Raw genomic sequence first — 21,904 nt, 5'->3', positions numbered from 1 at the left:
ACCTGGCCCTTTGCAGAAAACATTTGCTGAGCCCTGAGCTAGAAAATAGCAGAGTCTCCAGGGAAATAGAGAATGACAAGACGATGAAGCCGGTCTATTGGGTGGAAGGGACGAAGGAGAGGAACCCAAAGCAGGGGTACCTGTCTCCGAGGCCCCAAAGTCAAATCCTGATTGCTCAGCGGGCTGGAAGGCGTGGCATCAGTCCCGCCCTGCCTCTCCTCGCCACAAAGCGGTTGGTGGCGGCAGGGACTACACCGGTGTATCATGGGAGCGGCCCAGGCTACCCGTTAAAAACACTAAGGGGAGCGCGCAAAGCTGAACCTGGCGCTCGATGGGGGCCATTAGCCGCCCCAGAGCGCGCGGAGCCGCAGAGGCGTTGCTGGACTACAACGCAGTGCATCTCGGGAGGCCAACTCCACAGGACCGGGTGAGAGGACAGAGGCGGCCCGATGGGCGGCCCGGAGGCCGGGGATCATGGCGGGCAGGCGGGCCCAGCCAGGTTCAGCCCCGCCCCACCGCTCCCCACCCCCAGCCGGCCTCGCTTGCCTTCCCGCAGCACCGCTGTCCCCGGGATGCTGAGCGCCCACCGTCTCCCCGCAGCCCCTCATGCTCGGCTGCGAGCTGCCCGTGGGCACCTGCCCGGACATGTGCCCGGCCGCCGAGCGCGCCCAGCGCGAAAGGGAGCGCCGCCTACACCGCTTGGAAGTGGTGCCGGGGTGCCGGCAGGACCCGCCCCGCGCCGATCCGCAGCGCGCGGTGAAGGAGTACAGCCGACCCGCCGCCGGCAAGCCCCGGCCCCCACCCAGCCAGTTGCGTCCGCCCTCCGTGCTGCTGGCCACGGTACGCTACCTGGCCGGTGAGGTGGCGGAAAGCGCCGACGCTGCCCGCGCCGAGGTGGCCAGCTTCGTGGCAGACCGCTTGCGAGCTGTGCGCCTGGACCTGGCCCTGCAGGGCGCGGGCGACGCCGAGGCAGCGGTGGTGCTGGAGGCGGCGCTGGCCACGCTGCTGGCCGTGGTGGCGCGGCTCGGGCCCGACGCGGCGCGGGGACCTGCGGACCCGGTGCTGCTGCAGGCCCAGGTGCAAGAGGGCTTCGGCTCGCTGCGGCGCTGCTACGCGCGGGGCGCGGGACCACACCCCCGCCAGCCAGCCTTCCAGGGCCTCTTTCTGCTCTATAACCTGGGTGAGTCGCGGTCCTGGCGGCTGGGCAGAGCGTGGGGACAGGAGCCCACCATGACAGTGGAGGTAGGGAAAAGAAAGATTAGCTTTAACATCTCACCATTAGGCGCCTCCCAGGACAGCACAAGATCCACCAATCCCCGACATGGGACCTCGGGCCCATCTCGGGGTCTTAGTTGTCTCAGGAATAAAAGTGGAGGGGCAAGGGTGGAACGGGAGAGTTGGCCTAAACAGTGATTTTAAAACTTTTTTTTTTTTTTTTTTTGAGTCTGACTCTGTCGCCTAGGCTGGAGTGCAGTGGCACGATCTTGGCTCACTGCAACCTCCACCTCCCTGGTTCAAGGGATTCTCCTGCCTCAGCCTCCTGAGTAGCTGGGATCAGAGGCGTGCCACCACACCTGACTAATTTTTGTATTTAGTAGAGAGGGGGTGTTTCACCATGTTGGTCAGGCTGGTCTCGAACTTCTGACCTCGTGATCCGCACACCTTGGCCTCACAAAGTGCTGGGATTGCAGGTGTGAGCCACTGCGCCCGGCAGATTTTCAAACTTTTTTTTAACCTCCCCGCCCAGTCAGGGTTACAAAGCAAACAAGAACACATATGCCCACGAATATACCTGAGACAGAAGTTTAAGGCATTAGAGATACTTTCTATGGGTGATGCATTCTAATAAACTCTATTATTTGTTAGTTTGTTTTTGAGACAGAGTCTAGCTCTGTCGCCTAGGCTGGAGTGCAGTGGCATGATCTTGGCTCACTGCAACCTCTGCCTCCCAGGTTCAGGCTATTCACCTGCATCAGCCTCCTGAAGAGCTGGGACTACAGGTGTGCGCCACCATGCCTGGCTAATTTTTGGATTTTTAGTAGAGACAGGCCAACACCATGTTGGCCATGCTGGTCTCGAACTCCTGACCTCCAATGATCCGCTCGCCTCTGCCTCCCAAAGTGCTGGGATTACAGGCGTGAGCCACCGCACGTGGCCTGTTTTCTTATTTGTAGAATGTGTTTTTTGAGACAGGGTCTTACTCTGTTGCCCAGGCTGGAGTACAGTGGCTTGATCATAGTTCACTGCAGCCTCAACCTCCTGGGCACAAGGGATCCTCCTGCCTCAGCCTTCTGAGTAGCTGGGACCACAGATGTGTGCAATCACACCTGGCTAACTTAAATTTTTTTTGTAGAGATGGGGTCTCGCATGTTGCCACTTGAATTCCTGGGCTCAAGTGATCCTCCTGCCCCACCCTCCCAAGTAGCTGGGTACCTGCCATCATGCCCAGTTAATTGTTTATTTTTGTCCACACTGCTCTTGCGAAGAAGGCATAGTAATTATCCCTGCTCTAGTGGGGGAAGAAATCGAAGCCCTGGGTGGTGAGGTGACTTGCCTGTTGACTCAGCACTGGTTAACAGTAGCAGAGGTATGACCATGATTTTCTTTTAATTTTTTTTTTTTTTTTTTGAGATGGAGTCTCACGCTGTTGCCCAGGCTGGAGTGCAGTGGCGCGATCTCGGCTCACTGCAAGCTCCGCCTCCTGGGTTCACGCCATTCTCCTGCCTCAGCCTCCTGAGTAGCTGGGACTACAGGCGCCCGCCACCGCGCCCGGCTAATTTTTTGTATTTTTAGTAGAGACGGGGTTTCACTGTGGTCTCGATCTCCTGACCTTGTGATCCGCCCGCCTCGGCCTCCCAAAGTGCTGGGATTACAGGCTTGAGCCACCGCGCCCGGCTTCTTTTAATTTTTTAAAATTTATTTTTATGTAGGGATTGGAGTCTTGCCATGTTGACCAAGCTGGTTTCAAACTCCTGGGCTAAAGTGACCCTACCGCTTTGGCCTCCCAAAGTGCTGGGATTACAGGCATGAGCCACTGTGCCCAAACAAGCTCTGTTCTGGCTGGGCCCTCTCTACTAAAAATGCAGAAACTAGCTGGGTGTGGTGGCGCATGCCTGTAATCCTAGCTACTCAGGAGGCTGATGCAGGAGAATCGCTTGAACCTGGGAGGTGGTGGAGGTTGCAGTGAGCCGGGAGCCACTATACTGCAGCCTGGATGACAAAGCAAATCTGTCTCAAAAAAAAAAGTCCCTGTCCTATACAATTTTAACAAAATGCTGTTGACTTCACAACCTACTAATTGGTCAGAAGCCCTAGTTTACAAATGAGGCCCAAAGTTCCAGTGTCTGAGACTCTTCTGGAAGGGAAGCAGGGGCAGAGTCTCCTGAAGGAAGGGGCCTTCCCAGGTGTTCAAGGGAAGGTGGGGCAGAGTTGGCTCCCAAAACTGTGGGTGCAGGGAAGCCAGGGTAGTGGGAAATCCAAGTCAGAAAACTTGGACTGGGGTCAGGCTCAACTACATACCCACCGTAGGACACTCTCAGGCGAATCATTAAATTATCTGGGCCCGCTTCCCAAATCCGGAAACCCTGCCCACTTCAGTGCTTAAGGATCTGGACTGCAGGAAGTCAAGAGCCTGAGGCAATTCATTCAAATATGGGTCAGGGAAGGAGCCAAAGGCTGGCCCTTAGAGGGGAAAGGGAAGTTGGGCTAGGCCTAGAGAAGGGGCGTGGTTGAGAAGAGAGGAAGGACAAGGTGTTGGGAGGGGAGATGGGCCTGATCCTGTAAGGACCAGGCGTCCTCATTCTGGCTTCCCGCTCTCACAGGCTCGGTGGAAGCCCTGCGTGAGGTTCTACAGCTGCCTGCTGCCCTGCGCACCTGCCCGCCCCTCCGCAAGGCCTTAGCGGTAGATGCTGCCTTCCGAGAGGGCAATGCTGCCCGCCTGTTCCGCCTGCTCCAGACCCTGCCCTACCTGGCAAGTTGCGCTGTGCAGTGCCATGTGGGCCATGCCCGCCGGGAAGCCCTGGCCCGCCTCGCTCGTGCCTTTAGCACCCCCAAGGGCCAGACCTTGCCTCTGGGCTTCATGGTCAACCTCCTGGCCCTGGATGGACTCAGGGAAGCACGGGACCTGTGCCAGGCCCATGGGCTGCCCTTGGACGGAGAGGAGAGAGTTGTGTTCCTGAGGGGTCGCTATGTGGAGGAAGGGCTACCGCCTGCCGGTACATGCAAGGTGTTAGTGGAGAGCAAACTTCGAGGACGTACCCTGGAGGAGGTGGTCATGGCAGAGGAGGAAGATGAGGGTGCGGACAGACCTGGGTCCCCAGCCTGAGGAGGGAGCGTGAGCCTCCCAGAGCCCCAGGACTGGGCCAGAGCACTTAGGTTTCTTTTTCTATGGTTCCCAGATAATAAAAGGAACTTGTTTTGTTGGTACCAGTCACTAGATGTGATTTATTTGAGGGGCTGTTGTAGGGAGTTAGGATACACAGCATGTAGGGAGAGGAACGCAGACTAGGCAAGGCCTAAGGCACCCCATGCCTCACTTTCGCCACTGGTCTTTGGCCTTGATGATCTGAGTTGGCATCTGAGGTTGGCATTATGCATCCCATCTTCACCTACCCACCACCAAGAGTAGCTGGTGGTTTTGCCATCCCATCCCTGTCCCCTGCTGCCCACCCTCTGCCACCTAAGCACCAGGATGAGGGTGAGTTGCATTAGGGATTGCCACTCCCCTCACGGACCTCAAGCTATTGCCTGAGAAGCTTGAGAGGGTCCTGTGGTAGTGCCCCCTCCTGGCACCAGGGAAGACCAGGACATCTCAGGAAAGCAGGCAGGAAAGGGTTGGGGTAAAGGGAGGGCCTAAGAAAGAAGGCTGGGGTCAGAGGTCAGCCACAGGCAGAAGGAAGAGGGCTGGGGTCAGAGGTCCGCCACAGGCCTCAGGGTGGCTGCCGCACCCTCCAGGGCTGTCACCACAATGCTGAGCTGTCTCTGCACCTCAGCCCAAGCTTCAGATCCAGAGGCTGTGTCCCTGGCCCTGGAGCAGGCATTGGATAGGCCCGGGAATGTGGCTACGGAGCCCGTGCGAGTTGCCCAGAGCACATGGCTGACAGGAGAAATGGGACAGGATCAGGGTCAGTCAGGGGCCAGGAAAGAGAAACCTGGACCTAGAACTGGCTTAGCTCCTGTACGCAGCTAGGCAGAAGAGCACCCCTCTCCACCTGTCTCTGAAGGCCGGGGGCTCTTACAGCAGTGGCGGTTGGGGGAGGAAATGTAGGTTCCAGTCCTAGCTCCCAGAGGGACCCTGAAGCAACTTCCCTCCCTGAGCCTCACATTCCCACCTTCTTCAGGGGCTGGGTTGCGCTCTAAAGGGCAGAGAAGCTGAGCACCTCATCTCAGGTCGGGGGCCATTGCCCGGCCCCACCTGGCGGCACCTCCCAGGACTCTGGGACAGACTCACCTGTAGTAGCGTTCCTCTGGGAAGGCTCGAGGGTTCAGAAAGGTCCGTTCCAAGAGCATCAACTGGTCATTGAGCATCCGGACCTTCAGGGGACTGGTGGAGGCAGGACCTGCCGGTCACCCTGGAGCCAGCAGCCCAGCTACCAGCCTGGTATCCTTCCCTGGATGCTGCTCTCCCAACCCCTGCCCGCTGCCCTTGCTCACTCGGGGCTGCCCTTCAGCGCTGATATGCTTTGGCCCAAGGCTGTAGCTGCTGCCTCAAATTTCTCCACTGCAGTCACCAGAGGCCCTGTGAGGAACAAGCAGTGGCTTAGTCCTGGGGGTGCAGGGCTCCCCATGCCTCAGGGTCAGGCTGTGCATACCCAGGCTGATGCTGTGCTGCTCCAGCAGGGCCCCGAGGTCTTGCTGGGCTGCCTGCAGGAAGCTGCGGAGTGTCTCACTGTAGTCACTGACTTTGAGGGGCAGGAAGAAGCTGTCACTGAGCCGGAGAATAATACTCCCCGCTGTCCGGGCCACAGCCTGATGGCTGCTGAAGCCTGCGGCAAGGTCACAAGGCCAGGACTCAGTCTTCAGCCTCTCCTGTCCTGTTCTCAGGATGCCCTTTGTCTCCCTCCTCACCTGGGTCCAAAAACTTGTCCACATAGTCAAAGGTGTCAAAGGCTGTGTGGTAGGTGGGGTAGATCCTGGCTGAAGTCTTGCTCTGGGGGAACAAAGCCCAGAGGTGACAGGCTTGGGATGGGAAGGGGGAGAAGGTGTACCTCCAGTGAGCTACAAAATGTGGGCATATCTCCATTGAATCTTGGCCATGTCTGTGAGGTGGGTTCTAGAACTCCCACAGAAAAGGAAACGGAGGCTCAGAGAGGTTAACCTGCTGACATCACACAGCTAATTAGTGGAAGAGCTGGGTCTGGTGCCAGTTTCCAGTTTCACAGGAAGGAGAAGAACCTGGGGCTTTGGAGTCAGAGAGATTCAAATCCCAGCTCTGCTACGGAGAATTGCTGTGGCTGTGAGGTAGAGAACGTACTTTTTGGAGCATCAAACAGGGAGGTGCCAGCTGGGCACTCTGCAACCCTTGCTTTACCTTCATGCCAACGCTCACACCAGTGATCTGAGTTAATCAATGCTGAGATTAACCTTTTTCCCCGCTACATTTTAAGATCTTTGGAAACAGAATGCTTCTTTTTTTTTTTTTTTTTTTTGAGACGGAGTCTCGCTCTGTCGCCCAGGCTGGAGTGCAGTGGCCGGATCTCAGCTCACTGCAAGCTCCGCCTGCCAGGTTTACGCCATTCTCCTGCCTCAGCCTCCCGAGTAGCTGGGACTACAGGCGCCCGCCACTCGCCCGGCTAGTTTTTTGTATTTTTTAGTAGAGACGGGGTTTCACCGTGTTCCTCAGGATGGTCTCGATCTCCTGACCTCGTGATCCGCCCGCCTCGGCCTCCCAAAGTGCTGGGATTACAGGCTTGAGCCACCGCGCCTGGCCCAGAATGCTTCTTACAGGCAATGTCATCTTACAACTGGTTGGAAGCGGTGGCTTTTTGCGGTGGGTTTTTTTCCCTTCCTGAATCACATCTTATAATCAGTAGTATCTTACATTTGATAAAATAACAGATGAGCATAAAGAGGTGCTTGAAAAGGTTAAACTTGGCAGAGCCCTGGCACCAAGGCTCACACCTGTAATCCCAGCACTTTAGGAGGCTGAGGTGGGAGGATGGTCTGAGCTTAGGAGTTCAAGACCAGCCTGGCAACAAAGCAAGACTCCGTCTATATAAAACGCGCGCACGCGTGGGGGTGTGTGTGTGTGTGTGTGTGTGTATTTTTAAGAAACTTGGCAGAGGTAGCAGTGAGTAAAGGAGCAGGGTTCAGTCTGTGCGAGAACAGTTCCAAAGAGAGGAGGGGGCGCATGCAGCAAGGTACCGAGGCAGGGACGGAGGGGCGCCTGCTCACCCGGTCATAGGTGTAGGCGATGTCCATGGAGGAGATGCCCAGGAAGTGAATGAAGGGTGCATAGTCGCTGCCAGCACCCAGAGAACCCAAGCTGCGGGAAGGAAGGGGGCCAGGATAAAGAGCGCTGGGCCGGACCGCCTCGCTCCGAGCCCCCTTCTATCCCTGGGCTCACCTGGGGACCAGGCCGTACACTGGGCTGCTGCGATTGAAGTACCGGATCCAGTTGTCGTAGATGCTCAGGTCGCCAGGGCCTGGTGAGCGGATCTGGCCGGAAGGAGAATTTAGTCTCGGTGCGGGGCCCTCCCCAGACCCAACAACAGGGCGGGTCCTCCACCGTCTCCTGCCCACCCACAGTCCAGTCCTTCTTAAAAAGCTCGCCCTAGCCTCAGTCTGGCCCCAGCAGATCTGGAGAGTACCACTCCCCAGTCCCGCCCACCCGTGCAGCACACTGCCAGCCCACCGCACTGCCCCGCCCCCGCCAGTTCAGCCCCGCCCGGCCCGCCCCCTTCCACCTCTTTGGTTGCAGAGAAGACGACACTCTGGACTGGGGGCGTCCCCTGCACCCTAAGGGTAGCATTGGCTGTGGGAGGAGGGGAGAAAGACTATTTGGGCCCCAGCCCCTTCTTTTACCCACCCCGTCGTCAGGCCGTCCCCTCCCCTTTCCTTCCCCGCCACCTCCATACCAAACACCGCGATGTCCACATTGATGTAGGCCACGGTGCGCTCCTGCAGCTTGTTGAAAAACTCCTGCGGGTGCGAGGGGCGACGTCAGCCCCGCGCTGTTCTGCCTCGGGAACCCATTTTGATCCCCTACCCTGTAGGGACACTCACTTCTGTGAATTCCGTGGAGCCAATGAGCCCGAACTCCTCAGCCCCCCAGCTCGCAAACACGATTGATCTGCGAGGACGCCAAGTGCCTGGGAATGGAGGACAGAGGGTTGGAGGACAGGGTCCTCCTGATCCTAGGATGCCTTAGGAGAAAGGCTGAGGATGTGAGGAGGAGGGGAGAGCTGGAAAAGGCGGGGCAGCTGGTGACAGGAGGTCCTGGCACTCTGCAGCCAGGTCTTCCAGGAGGCTCCCGCACCAAACACTGAACACAACTCCAAGCCTCCTGAAGGGTCGGGTGGGCCCTTCTACCAGAATGCCCGCTGCCCCTCTCTCTGTGGGCATGATCTGGGAAGACTTCTGACCTGCCACCCTCAACCCCCGCCTCCAGGCCAAACTCCATAGCCATCTTCACTTGGTGATAACACATGAACATTTCCTGTTAGGGCGTTATCCACATTGAACCAATCCCTACAACAATGCCTTGAGGGAGATACTATTATTATTTCCATTCACAATTGAAGAAACAGAGAAGCTAAATGACTTTCCAGGGTCCCAAGGCTGGTAGGCAGCAGAGCCAGTTTCAAATCCAGATATTTGGCTCCACACTGTGGGTATAGGGACTGGAGGTGGAAGCCAGGCTGCAGGATGCTCCGCCTCCCGGGTTCAGGCAGAAGAATTGCTTGAGCCTGGGAGGTAGAGGTTGCAGTGAGCTGAGATTGTGCCACAGCATCCAGCCTGGGTGACCTAGTGTCACTCTGTGGCCCAGGTTGGAGTGCAGTGGTGCAATCTCGGCTCACTGCAGCCTCAACTTCCTGGGGTCTAGCGATCCTCTCACCTTAACCTCCCAAGTAGCTGGGACCACAGGCACACACCACCGCACCTGGCTGATTACTGTATTTTTGGTAGAGATGGGGTTTCTCCATGTTGCCCAGGCCAGTCTTGAACTCCTGAGCTCAAGCGATCCACCCACTTCACCTCCCAAAGTGCTGGGATTACAGGTATGAGCCACCACAACCAGCAAATGAATTTTTCAGTGTGATGTGATCACATGCTTGCAATTACACATTTTTACACTTTTTTCTGCCAAAAATATATAATCTAAATCAAATGAGACAAATCCAAATTGAGGGTTATTTGACAAAATAATAGGACAATAATCGCAGAATCATGAAACACAAAGAACAGCTAAACAATTATAGCTAGGCGCGGTGGCTCACGCCTGTAATCCCAGCACTTTGGGAGGCCGAGGCGGGCGGATCACAAACAATTATAGCTAGGCGTGGTGGCTCACGCCTGTAATCCCAGCACTTTGGGAGGCCGAGGCGGGCGGATCACAAGGTCAGGAGATCGAGACCACGGTGAAACCCTGTCTCTACTAAAAATACAAAAAATTAGCCAGGCGCGGTGGCGGGCGCCTGTAGTCCCAGCTACTCAGGAGGCTGAGGCAGGAGAATGGCGTGAACCCGGGAGGCGGAGCTTGCAGTGAGCCGAGATTGCGCTACTGCACTCCAGCCTGGGCGACAGAGTGAGACTCCGTCTCAAAAAAAAAAAAAAAAAAAAAAATTATTATAGATTAAAGGAAACTAGTGACCAGATCACTAGTGTGATCCTGGATTGGAGCTTGGGCCAAAAAATTATTTTGCTATCAGGGTCATTATCACGTCCCAACACTTTGGGAGGCTGAGGCGACGAGGATCACTTAAGCCCAAGAGTTCGAGACCAGCCTGAGTAACACAGCAAGACCTTGTCTCTATAAAAAGTGAAAAATTAAGGCCGGGCGCGGTGGCTCAAGCCTGTAATCCCAGCACTTTGGGAGGCCGAGACGGGCGGATCACGAGGTCAGCAGATCGAGACCATCCTGGCTAACCCAGTGAAACCCCGTCTCTACTAAAAAATACAAAAAACTAGCCGGGCGAGGTGGCGGGTGCCTGTAGTCCCAGCTACTCGAGAGGCTGAGGCAGGAGAATGGCGTAAACCTGGCAGGCGGAGCTTGCAGTGAGCTGAGATCCGGCCACTGCACTCCAGCCTGGGCGACAGAGCGAGACTCTGTCTCAAAAAAAAAAAAAAAAAAAAAGTAAAAAATTATCAGAGCTTGGTGGCACACACATGTAGTCCCAGCTAATCAGGAGGCTGAGGCAGGAGGATCGCTTGAGCCCAGGAGGTCGAGGGTGCAGTGAGCTGTGATTGTACCACTCCACTCCAGGCTGGGCAACAGAGTGAGACCCTGTCTCAAAAAATTTTTTTTCTTTTTTTCTTTTCTTTTTTTGAGACAGAGTTTCACTCTCATCAACTAGGTTGGAGTACAGTGGCGCAATCAGCTCACTGCAACCTCTGCCCCCCAGGTTCAAGTGATTCTCCTGCCTCAGCCTCCCGAGTAGCTGGGATTACAGCCACCACCACGCCCAGCTAATTTTTGTATTTTCAGTAGAGATGGGGTTTTACTGTGTTGGCCAGGCTGGTGTCGAACTCCTGACCTCAGGTGATCCACCCACTCCAGCCTTCCAAAGTGCTGGGATTACAGGCATAAGCCACCATGCCCAGCCTTCACCAGCTTCCCACAACCCTTGGACTGAACTCCAAACTCCCAGCCTGGCCTGGCCCTGCCTGCTCTGTCACCTCACCCAGCCCTGCCCACCTCCTTTCCGGCTGCCACCTCCTTGCCCTCCTCTCCTTCCCTGAAGCACTGAAACATTGAAGTGCTGCCTCCACTGAGAGACTTGTCCCAACCTGGCCTGGCACATCAAAGGCACATGAGATATTAGAGACATCAGAGTTAGCAATCGGCTGCCATCCCTGACCCAGCTGAACTAAAGCTCCCAGAGGGCAGAGCCTGGGCGCTGCCTGCTTCACAGCAGCATTGGGCCTCGCTCCTTCCAGGCACACCGGAGGCACTTGGAAGCTGCACACGAATCAACCCACAGTCTATTCCCTGTACCACACTGGGCTGCTGCAGGCCAAGGCTGGTGTCATGCATTTCTGCCCCCAGGGCCCTCAGGCATGGCACAGGGAGCACTGCAGTGTGAGGGAGAGGAGGTGGAACAGGAAGGGGACCTCCGGGGGCGAAGGTCCCTGGTCCAGGGGAGGGGGCCGCCTCACCCTTCTTCAGCAGGGTCCCCAGGACGCGGGAGAGCTCCAGGAGGACGGCGGTGCCACTGCTGGGGTCGACAGCCCCATGCACCCAGCTGTCTCGGTGGTTCCCATATAGCACATAGCGATCTGACCAGAGGAAAAGGGGCAGAGAACCAGAGGAGAGGGAGAGGTGGGCACGGGGAGCTGGGCTGGGTGGTGACACAGTAGCAGTGGCACCCAGAGCACAGCAGGGGCCTGGGAAACAGTCAGCAAGAGGAGGGCTCACCAGGCTCCACAGCCCCGCGGATAATGCCCAGGACGTTGGAAGAGTTCCTCAGCTCCAGGCGGTTGTAGATGCTCACATTCACCTGGCTGGGGAGGGTGAAGGGTGTGAGGAGACTCTTGGCCTTGCCCACTGCCCCCAACCCAATGCAGGAGACACCGAGGCCCGGAGCCAGAAAGTGACGTGGCAAGGTCACTGGCCCAGAAGTACCAAGAGAGGCAGCAAGGCTGGAGCCAGGCTCTCCTGCTCACTCACTGGGGAGTCGCTTATTGGGTGCTCAGTCCCTGACTAGGCTCTGGGCAATGACTGCGACAGATGCGGACCTGGTGCTCATGAGGCCTCCCTCTCCCGAGTGAGACAGACCACGAGGACAGGAACAGCTGGGTGAAGGGGCCTGGGAGGAGAGGGCACCTGGAGGCCAGGGGGTGCTGCAGGGAGGGAGGCTGGTGCATGTCAGGAGTGGCAGTGGCCCTGATTTGGGAAGGAGCTTGGCATTTTCAAGAGAGGGAGTCGTGGGGTGCAGACGTCGAGATGAGGTGGGAGGGGCAGGGAAATCCAGGGGCTTCCCCAAAGACAAGACAGATATTTTGGGGTCAGGAGAGGGTCTGAGAGAGAGAAGAAAGGGAAAAAGGTCAGGCTTTGAAGTGGAAAGAGGGAACATAATCACGAGGGAAGGGGAGAGGCAAGTTGGGGGAGAGGGCAACTGAGGGAGAACTGGTCTGGCTGCATCTCACCTGTCTGCTGAGAAGTCTCCATCAGGCCGGAAGCCGGGACCCAGCCTGTAGTGGCAGCCCAGTGCTCCCTGCCAGGTGTCTGGGGCCAAAGTTCCGTTGAGGTTACTGGGGAGGAGGAAGAGACCCCTCAGGGTAAATGTGAGTGTGGGGCTTGAAGTCTGGAGGCCACTGGGGGCTGGGCAGGACATCCCAGGGAACAAACTCACCAGAGCAGGTCTCTTGCATCCTGGAAGCCAATGGGCTGTGTAGGAATTGGGGGAAATCCAGAGACATTGGCAGGGTCCAGGCGGAAGGAAGACGGGATGGCTGGAAGGTAGGGAGTCAGAGGGTCCCCAAAATACTTGTAGTAGGAGCCTCGCTCCACTCCTGAGGGTGGCAGGTACCAGGAGTTGGGAAAGGTTTCGTTGGGCAAGCTCAGCCCATCGTTGATGTCGGCAGGGTCTGTGTACACCAGCACCCCGGCCACCCCGTGCTTGGCAGCATTCACAGCCTGCAGCGGGCAGAGGAGGCCGTGTATAAGGGAGGGACTGGACCGGATGTGTCCTGTTCCTCTTCCTCCTTCCTCAACTATGGAAGCCAGGATAGACCAATCTTCCCATAGGCAAGATGATGTTTGCACAAGTCATTTATGGCAGTGCCTCTTGCAACAGCAAAGGTCATTTCAGCACAGCCAAGTCAGTGCCTATCAGTGGAGTCTGGCTGAATAACGGGGACATCCTACAGTGGAATACCATGAAGCTGCATAAAATAACACGGTTGTGTACTCGCGTCCACAGCAATGTTATCCTCAACGGCCAAGAGGAGGAAATAGCCCAAGTGTCTATCAACAGATGAATGGCTAAACCAAATGTGGGCTGTAACATACAGTGAAGGCCGGGTGTGGTGGCTCATGCCTGTAATCCCAACACTTTGGGAGGCCGAGGCAGGCAGGTCACCTGAGGTCGGATGACCTGAGATCAAGACCGGCCTGGCCAACATGGTGAAACCTTGTCTGTACTAAAAATACAAAAATTAGCCAGGTGTGGCTACACCTGTAGTCCCAGCTACTTGGGAGGCTGAGGCATGAGAATCACCTGAACCCAGGAGGCAGAGGTTGCAGTGAGCTGAGATCATGCCACTGCATTCCAGCCTGGGTGATAGAGCAAGACGCTGTCTCAAAAAAACCCCAAAAAACAAAAAACAAACAAACAAAAATAATGGAATATTATTCAGCCTAAAAAGAAATAAAGTTATGATACGTCAATGAGTCTTGAAGATGTTATATTAAGTGAAATAAGTCAGACACAAAAAGACAAGTATCTTATACTTTCACTTATGTGAAGTCCCTAGAATAGGCAAATTCATAGAGACAGAAAGTAGAATTGAGGTTACAGAAAATAGAATAGGGGCTGGGGCAGGGACCTGGGGAGTTATTGTTAAATAAAGTATCTGTTCGAAATGATGAAAAGGTTCTGGAAATGGGTAGTGGTGATGGTTAATAATCTGTGTATTTCTACACTACTTGTTCCCTTTTCTTTTTATTTTCCTTTTTTCCCTTTCTTTTCTTCCTTCCTTTCCACCTTCCTTCTTTCTTTCTCTTTTCCCAGCTCTTATTATAGACACTTTTTTTTTTTGAGATGAAGTCCTGCTCTTGTCCCCCAGGCTGGAGTGCAATGGTACGGTCTCGGCTTACCGCAACCTCTGCCTCCTGGGTTCAAGCGATTCTCCTGCCTCAGCCTCCTGAGTAGCTGGGATTACAGGCGCCCACCACCATGACCGGCTAATTTTTGTATTTTTAGTAGAGACGGGGTTTCACCATGTTGGCCAGGCTGGTCTCGAACTCCTGACCTCAGGTAATGAGCCTGCCTTGGCCTCCCAAAGTGCTGGGATTACAGGCGTAAGCCACCGTGCCTGACCCACTTTTTAAAAAATTGTGGTAAAATACACATAACATAAACTTAGCATGTGGAGTGTGCAGTTCAGTGGCATGAAGTACCTCCATATTGTTCAACCATCACCACCATTCATCTCTAGAACTCTTTTCATCTGACAAATCCGAAACTTTGTCCCCATTAAATACCAACTCTCCCTTCCCCTCTTTCATTCTACTCTTTTTATATTAATTTTTTTTTTTTTTTTTTTTTTTTTTTTTAATCGATGGAGTCTCGCTCTGTCACCCAGGCTGGAGTGCGGTGGTGCAGTCTTGGCTCACTGCAACCTCCACCTCCTGAGTTCAAGCAATTCTCCTGCCTCAGCCTCCTGAGCAGCTAGGACTACAGGTGCATGCTGCCATGCCTAGCTAATTTTTTTTTTTTTTTTTTTGGATTTTAGTAGAGACAGGGTTTCACCATGTTGCCCAGGCTGGTCTCGAACTCCTGAGCTTAGGCAATCCACCTGCTTTGGCCTCCCAAAGTGCTAGGATTACAAGAGTGAGCCACCATGCCCACGTCCAGACTTTTTTTTTTTTTTTTTTTGATCAGAGTCTCGCTGTCTCCCAGGCTGGAGAGTGCCGTGGTGCAGTCTCAGCTCACTACCATCTCTGGCTCCCGGGTTCAAGCAGTTCATCTGCCTGAGCCTCCCCAGTAGCTGGAATTGCAGGCATGCACCACCACGCGTGGCTAATTTTGCCTTTTTCGTAGAAATGGAGTTTCGCCATGTTGGCCAGGCTGGTCTTGATCTCCTGACCTCAGGTGATCTGCCCACCTTGGCCTCCCAAAGGGCTGGGATTACAGGCGTAAGCCACTGCGCCCGGCCCCTAGTCAGAATTTTTGATGGAAAAGAAATGGCAGGGACAAGGAGATGGCCAACATGAGGGACTTAAGCTGAATATTCAGAACTACTTCACAGGAGGACTTAGACTTCCGGAATACCAAACCTGAAAATTGTACTCAGCCCCTTTATTTCCTATAGCTCAGAGAGGGTCAGGGAGGCATCCGAGGCCACACAGCCCCTTGGTGGAACAACCTGAAAACACCTCACCTTTCCTGCCCCACCCCAGGGCTTGGGTCCCCACTTAACACTGCCCCGTCTCCTTCCCTTTCCCCTCACTTCCTCCAGTCCACTGCCCGGCCCCTTCCTCACCCAGGCCTCGTGCACTGGGGGCTGCCACTCACCTTGGCCCCACGCCCTACACCCCCATAGCGAGTCAGGGCGATGGTGCCTTCGAGTTTGATGCCCTGAGTCTGTAGCTCCTTAAAGTCTTCTTCCGTGCCGCGGTTGGCATAGACGAGGAGGCCCTAGTCCCAAGAGGGGGTGATCCTTCGAGCTGGGCCCAGCGAAGGGCGGGTGGGGAAGGGGTGGGGGAAGGCTGGATGGCAGGAGGGAGAATTTAGATTCTGTTCCTCCACCTCACCCAGAGCCTGTGAGCTCCCCAAGGACAGTCACCCCTGGTTTCCTCCATGTCTGGGTGCCCTGTAACAGGCCTGGCCTTAAGCAGAGCCACTAGTGTTTGTTGAATGACTGGTGGAGGAAAGGAGCAGCGATGGAGTGTCCACGTGAGTAAATTCGGGAGGGGGCGCTGTGCCCCAGTTGAGGCATGTTCCCTGGGTCAGGGTGGGGAGAACCCTAGGTGGAAACAAGGGAGCTGGGCCAGGGCAGTAGGGGGGTTCCGGGCCCACCTGTGGGGTTCCAGAAGGAGCATAGGCGGCATAGGGTTGTACCACATCTGGCCCCCCTTGCTCCCCGGTCACATTCTCCTCGGTCCGGTGGCAGGAGTGGATGATGTCCCCGGTGGGGCCCACTGTTGGAGGGGATGGCAGTGTCATGGCTGGGCCCAGCAGCTCCCCCCCACCAACCCTCTGGGCATTCCCAAGGCTGGGCAGGACCTCACCAATGTCCACGACGTTGGGCTGCTCCTGGCTAGGGAAGGACAGCAGCACCTCGTACGTGAAGGCCTCGGCCGAGTCCAGGCCTGACTCTGGGTCCTTCCAGCGCTGTAGCAGCAGCTGCACCAGATCCTCATCCCGAGGGCTGGAGGCCAGGTGTGGCTCCCTGGAGAGTTCTCTGCAGGGTGGGCAGAGGGAGGGGCAGGGCCAGCATCAGGGAGGGGGCCTCTGGCAAACGGAGGAGCAGACGGCCCAGCCTCTCACCTGAGGTTCTCCCGGATCCTGTGGGCATCCAGCTGCCCCATGATGGTCTCCAGGATCTCCAGGTCCAGGTCCTGGGGGGCTGAGACGCTGGGGGCAGGTGAATTGGCTTTTTTGGGAATGGCAAAGTGGCCCAGGATGATCCCCAGCCCCAAGAGGGCAGCAGCCCCCAGCCCCAGCCCCAACACCTTCGTCCACTGCATCCTGCAGACTCTTGGCCAGCTGGTGTGGGACTGGTCTATAGGTTATTCCCTATAGTGGGGGTGTTGGGCCTGGTTAACCATTACCCCATGGATGGCACTGCCCTTTGACTCCCAGCTGGCAGGGAGAGTGAGGGAACATCCCGCAGTGAGAGCCAGGAGCCATCCACATCCACCACATTCTGCATCATTTACCTGGAATGGCCCTCCAAGGGCAACAAGGTCGCCCAGGGACACAGGCCCAGAGGGAAGGGTCTCATCCGGGGTATCCCAGGAAAACAGAGGCCAAGCCAGGGCTGGAACTCAGAGCTCCTGTGTTCACAGCAGGGCCGTGCCCACTGGCCACCCTCACTGCCTCTGCCTCCCTCCAAGGCGGCTAATCTGCAGCACACCCAGCCCTGCCTGCCTGAGCAGATTTTGAGTTGAGATCCCCTCTTTGCTGGACCTGTGTGACCTTGGGCAATTCACTCAGCTTCTCTACGCCTGTTTTCTTTTCTTTCTTTTTTTTTTTTTTTAGACTGTGTCTTGCACTGTCACCCAGGCTGGAGTGCAATGGCGTGATCTCGGTTCACTGCAACCTCTGCCTCCCAGGTTCAAGCAATTCTCCTGCCTCAGCCTCCCAAGTAGCCGGGATTACAGGTGCCCACCACCATGCCCGGCTAATTTTTTGTATTTTTAGTAGAGACGGGGTTTCACTATGTTGGCCAAGCTGGTTCTCGAACTGCTGACCTTGTGATCTGCCCACTTCGGCCTCCCAAAGTGTTGGGATTACAGGCGTGAGCCACTACGCCCGGCTGCTCCTGTTTTCTTAGCTGCACAGTGGGGATAATAAAACCTGCTTCACAACCCTCTGGTGTCATTTTTTTTTTCTTCTTCATCTTTTTTTTTTTTTTTTTTTTGGTCAGGGTCTCACTCTGTTGCCCAGGCTGGAGTCTAGTGGTGCGATCTCAGCTCACTGTAACCTCCACCTCCCGGGCTCAAGAGATTCTCCCACGTCAGCCTCCCAAGTAGCTGGGATTATGGTATGCACCACCATGCCTGGCTATTTTTTGTATTTTCACAAAAAGGAGTGAGCCACCGCACTCAGTTATGGTTTGTCATTTTCGTTAAACAAGATGGCATCTGTAGAAATAGCTAGTGCAGGCTGGGCGCGGTGGCTCAAGCCTGTAATCCCAGCACTTTGGGAGGCCGAGACAGGCGGATCACGAGGTCAGAAGATCGAGACCATCCTGGCTAACATGGTGAAACCCCGTCTCTACTAAAAAATACAAAAAACTAGCCGGGCGAGATGGCGGGCGCCTGTAGTCCCAGCTACTCGGGAGGCTGAGGCAGGAGAATGGCGTAAACCCGGGAGGCGGAGCTTGCAGTGAGCTGAGATCCGGCCACTGCACTCCAGCCTGGGGGACAGAGCGAGACTCCGTCTCAAAAAAAAAAGAAAAAAGAAAAAAGAAATAGCTAGTGCAGTGTCTGACATGTAGTGGGAGCTCATTAATTTTAACTACTCATCCCTCATCTGACCATCAAAAACAGAAGGCCTAGAGCTAAAGGAAGGAGGAGGACCCAGAAGAATTCTCCGCATCTATCCTGAAGGGAGCCCAGCGATGCGAGGAGTGGGAGTCCTGGGAAGGGAGGCTGTCCCAGAGGACGCAGCAGGGGAAGCCCATGCCTCCCTGGCGAGTTGACTTCCTCTTCTAATCCCTGGCTCTGCCTGGATTCCGTCATCCACCCTCCTATTTATGCATCCACCTATCCCTCCATTCACTTATTCATTCCTTCCCTTGTACATGCAAGTACTGTTCATTCTGCACTGTGCTAGAGCCATGCAAGGCCATGGGGAAGCAAAGTCCAGCAGGCGAGGCAGACAGGCTTCGGGTTCAGCCATGTGGAAAGTGCCCTGTAGAGGGAGGACCACCATGCTCCCAGTGAGAAAGCGAGGGGTTCTGTCTGGGAGGGAACATCTGCGGGGGTCCTCTAAGGCTGAGAAGGTGTTCCAGCATGTGCAAGGGCTGAGAGGGAAGTGACACTTCAAGTACGCCATACACATAGTAAGCCTCTCTTCCAGACCTCACGGAGAGCCAGGCGGGGCTGCGGGGGTCCCTAGGGACTTGAGCTGGGACTTCTCCCACCCTCCCATAGCCTCTCCTGCCTTAACTCTGCCTCGCAGGTTGCAGCCCATGGATGGGCTCAAAGATGCCTGCAGAGCTTGGGGGCTGGGTCAGGGCAGTATGTGTGTGTGCGCGCACCCGTGCGCCCTCGTGTGCGTGTGCGTGTGTGTGAGATTTCACAGACCCCTCTCAGAGCAGCCTCCTTCCTGCTCACAAACCCCATTTTGTGGACACCACCATTTGTTGTGCTGCTGGTGAGGAGGGTCAGCATGAGAGGACTAGGGGTGTCTGGGAGGGGATGTGGTGTGATCAGTGACTTCAGGGAGGTGCACCAGGAAGCCACAGTTCTTGGCAAGGTGATTATCGATGCCCAGAATATGACCTTGGATCTTATCAGAAACCCATCAGTGCAGGGAGCATACACCTTCCTTATGAAGACACAGGACAGTCACCACCAGGTGGGGAGTGGGATGCCAAGGTCAGCTGATAAGTTGAGGGACTGAGGCAGCAGCCACATGGTCCTACCCCACCCACTCCTGGAAGGATTTAACCCCTCGATCATGTGAAGTCACAAACAGGACGCCTGGACAGGAGTGTGTGACATCTGAGTGATGACTCCTGGGAATGTGGTTTGTGTCGGAGAGTGTGCAAACACCTGTGTGTGTGACACCCAAGAGATTCACTCAGGCTGTTGGAATCCACTGGTGTCTACATGGCTGTAGGCACCAGACATTAACTTGGTCAATTTTCCTTCCTCCATCTTTGCTGGGTGGGTAGTATGGCCCCTCCCAGAACATTCTGGATTGTGGGAGTTCCTGGAAATCACTTAAGGTAGTTAGAGCACATGAACACCTTTCATTTTCCTGCCTTATTCTCCCAATGGCTCTGGCTCCAAGGGGTCTTCAATCCTCCAGGACCAGCAATGCACTGCTGCTGGCTCCCTCCCCACTCTCCACCTGCCCCACACGCTCGCCTCCGTCGCACTCTCCTTCACCTCCCACGTGTACTCACCTTGCCCAGTTTGAGGCCCTGGAAGCCCTCTCAACCCCCAATCCTCTCTGCTTTGGTCACATCCACTGGGAAAACCCCATTCTGGTTACATCTGACTCACTCTCTGCTTCCTCTGTGCCTGCACCCTTGCCCCTGGATGTGCCTGCAGAGTCATGTGGCCTCCCAGATGCCATATTGTGAGGACACTCAAGCAGCCCTGTGGACAGGCCTCATGGTGAGGCGCTAAAGCCTCCTGCCAACACTCAGCACTAACTTGCCAGCCCTGTGAATAAGTCACGTTGGAAATGGTTCTTCCAGCACCAGTCAAGCTGTCAGAATACAGCAGCCCCTGCTGCCAGAGTCTTGACTGCAGCCTCACGAGAGTCCTTCAGCCAGTACCACCCAACAAAGCCACTTTCAAATTCTTAACCTGTGGACACTGTGTGAGATAATACATGTTTATGGTTTTAGGCTGCTAGGTTTTGGAGTAATTCGTAACACAGCAAAATAGAGAACCAATACAAATGACCAAATATAGACCAGAAACCCACAAGTAAATGTCTCCAGTCTAACCTATCCCCTGAACTCTTGTATTTTCAGGTGCCTAATTTTTTTTTTTTTTTTTGAGACAGAGTTTTGCTTTTGTTGCCCAGGCTGCAGTGCAATGGCGTGATCTCGGCTCACCACAACCTCTACCTCCCAGGTTCAAGTGATTCTCCTGCCTCAGCCTCCTGAGTAGCTGGGATTACAGGCATATGCCACCACGCCCAGCTAATTTTGTGTTTTTTTTTTTTTTTTTTTTTTTTTTTTTTTGAGACGGAGTCTCACGCTGTTGCCCAGGCTGGAGTGCAGTGGCGCGATCTCGGCTCACTGCAAGCTCCGCCTCCCGGGTTCCCGCCATTCTCCTGCCTCAGCCTCCTGAGTAGCTGGGACTACAGGCGCCCGCCACCGCGCCCGGCTAATTTTTTGTATTTTTAGTAGAAACGGGGTTTCACTGTGGTCTCGATCTCCTGACCTTGTGATCCGCCCGCCTCGGCCTCCCAAAGTGCTGGGATTACAGGCTTGAGCCACCGCGCCCGGCCTAATTTTGTGTTTTTAGTAGAGTTTTTAGCTTCTTCATGTTGGTCAGGCTAGTCTCAAACTCCCAGCCTCAGGTGATCTGCCCACCTCGGCCTCCCAAAGTGCTGGGATTACAGGCGTGAGCCACCGCGCCCGGCCTGCAGTAGCCTCTTAACTGGCCTCTCTGATTGTATTCTTGTCTCCTCCAGTTTTTTTCTCTACATAGCAGTCAGACTCAGCTTTGTGAAACCCAGGTTGGCCATGTCACGACCGTGCTCACAGCCCTCCAAGTCTCCCTTCACACTCAGAGTGACAGTCATGACAGTGACCATAGAGCCCTTCATGTCTCAGACCTGGTCCCCTCCCTGTCCTCCTCACTCACGGCTCCTGCAGCTCTGGCCTGCTGCTGTCCCCTGAGCCTACCAGGTATGCTCCTGACTCAGTGCCTTCGTGTTGGCAGCTCCGGCTCCCTAGAACCCTGCTCCCCAGTTGTCCACAGGCTCCTTCCCTCAGGTCCTTTGTGTCTTTGCTCAAATGTCACTTCTCAATGAGATCTTCCCTGACCGCTCTATTTAAAATTGCATTCCTGACTGGGTGCAGTGGCTCATACCTATAATCCCAACACTTTGGGAGGCTGAGGCAGGAAGATTGCTTGAGTCCAGGAGTTCAAGACCAGCCTGGGCAACATAGTGAGAATCCATGTTTAAAAATACATAAATAGGCTGGGCGCAGTGGCTCACACCTGTAATCTCAGCACTTTGGGAGGCCGAGGCAGGCGGATCATGAGGTCAGGAGATCGAGACCATCCTGGCTAACACGGTGAAACCCCATCTTTACTAAAAATACAAAAAAAAGTAGCCGGGTGTGGTGGTGGGCGCCTGTAGTCCCAGCTACTCGGGAGGCTGAGGCAGGAGAATGGCGTGAACCCGGGAGGTGGAGCTTGCAGTGAGCCGAGGTTGCGCCACTGCACTCCAGCCTGGGTGACAGAGCGAGACTCCGTCTGAAAAAAAAAAAAAAAAAAAAAAGAAGAAAAGAGATGTTAGCTCAGCTCAACTCAGCCTGAGGCTGGGGCAGAATTAAATGGTCACTAATCAAGCGCTTCATCAGTTACTTTGCCCAGGCCTGATCCCTAGGAGTCTGGTGTAAGTCAAACCAGGCCTGGGGAGGAGCCACAAACCTG

General features: G+C 55.3%; 2 protein-coding genes across 11 annotated transcripts; one reads left to right on the top strand and one right to left on the bottom strand.

Annotated features, from left to right (window-relative positions):
- Positions 1 to 253: 253 nt before the first annotated feature.
- On the top strand, positions 254 to 4,423 carry SAC3D1 (SAC3 domain containing 1). 3 transcript variants are annotated; one of them, XM_005577328.5, is made up of 3 exons: positions 254 to 427; positions 601 to 1,180; positions 3,822 to 4,423. In XM_005577328.5, the coding sequence occupies exons 1-3, from the start codon at positions 332 to 334 to the stop codon at positions 4,322 to 4,324; spliced, it is 1,179 nt and encodes a 392-aa protein (XP_005577385.3). In that variant the 5' UTR covers positions 254 to 331; the 3' UTR covers positions 4,325 to 4,423. The 3 variants fall into 3 exon arrangements, with proteins under 3 accessions (XP_005577385.3, XP_045228047.2, XP_045228046.1); XM_045372112.3 differs by lacking the exon at positions 3,822 to 4,423 and adding an exon at positions 2,354 to 2,618; XM_045372111.3 differs by lacking the exon at positions 254 to 427 and having other exon boundaries at positions 535 to 1,242.
- Positions 4,415 to 16,586, bottom strand: NAALADL1 (N-acetylated alpha-linked acidic dipeptidase like 1). Of its 8 annotated transcripts, XM_005577329.5 has the most exons (18): positions 16,374 to 16,586; positions 16,115 to 16,287; positions 15,903 to 16,024; positions 15,399 to 15,521; positions 12,513 to 12,796; positions 12,307 to 12,411; positions 11,576 to 11,661; positions 11,317 to 11,436; positions 8,224 to 8,309; positions 8,076 to 8,139; positions 7,905 to 7,972; positions 7,565 to 7,656; positions 7,393 to 7,483; positions 6,067 to 6,148; positions 5,811 to 5,984; positions 5,653 to 5,737; positions 5,450 to 5,542; positions 4,415 to 5,095 (listed from the first exon to the last, which is right to left on the bottom strand). In XM_005577329.5, the coding sequence occupies exons 1-18, from the start codon at positions 16,571 to 16,573 to the stop codon at positions 4,909 to 4,911; spliced, it is 2,235 nt and encodes a 744-aa protein (XP_005577386.2). In that variant the 5' UTR covers positions 16,574 to 16,586; the 3' UTR covers positions 4,415 to 4,908. The 8 variants fall into 8 exon arrangements, 3 of the variants coding, with proteins under 3 accessions (XP_005577386.2, XP_065385482.1, XP_045228045.2); XR_012423093.1 differs by lacking the exon at positions 7,905 to 7,972; XM_065529410.2 differs by lacking the exon at positions 5,811 to 5,984.
- Between the last annotated feature and the right edge of the window lie 5,318 nt (positions 16,587 to 21,904).

Source organism: Macaca fascicularis, chromosome 14, assembly GCF_037993035.2.
Source record: "Macaca fascicularis isolate 582-1 chromosome 14, T2T-MFA8v1.1".
NCBI lineage: Eukaryota > Metazoa > Chordata > Mammalia > Primates > Cercopithecidae > Macaca > Macaca fascicularis.
Note: the sequence above shows the minus strand (reverse complement) of the source record. Positions and strands in the feature narration are given on the sequence as shown.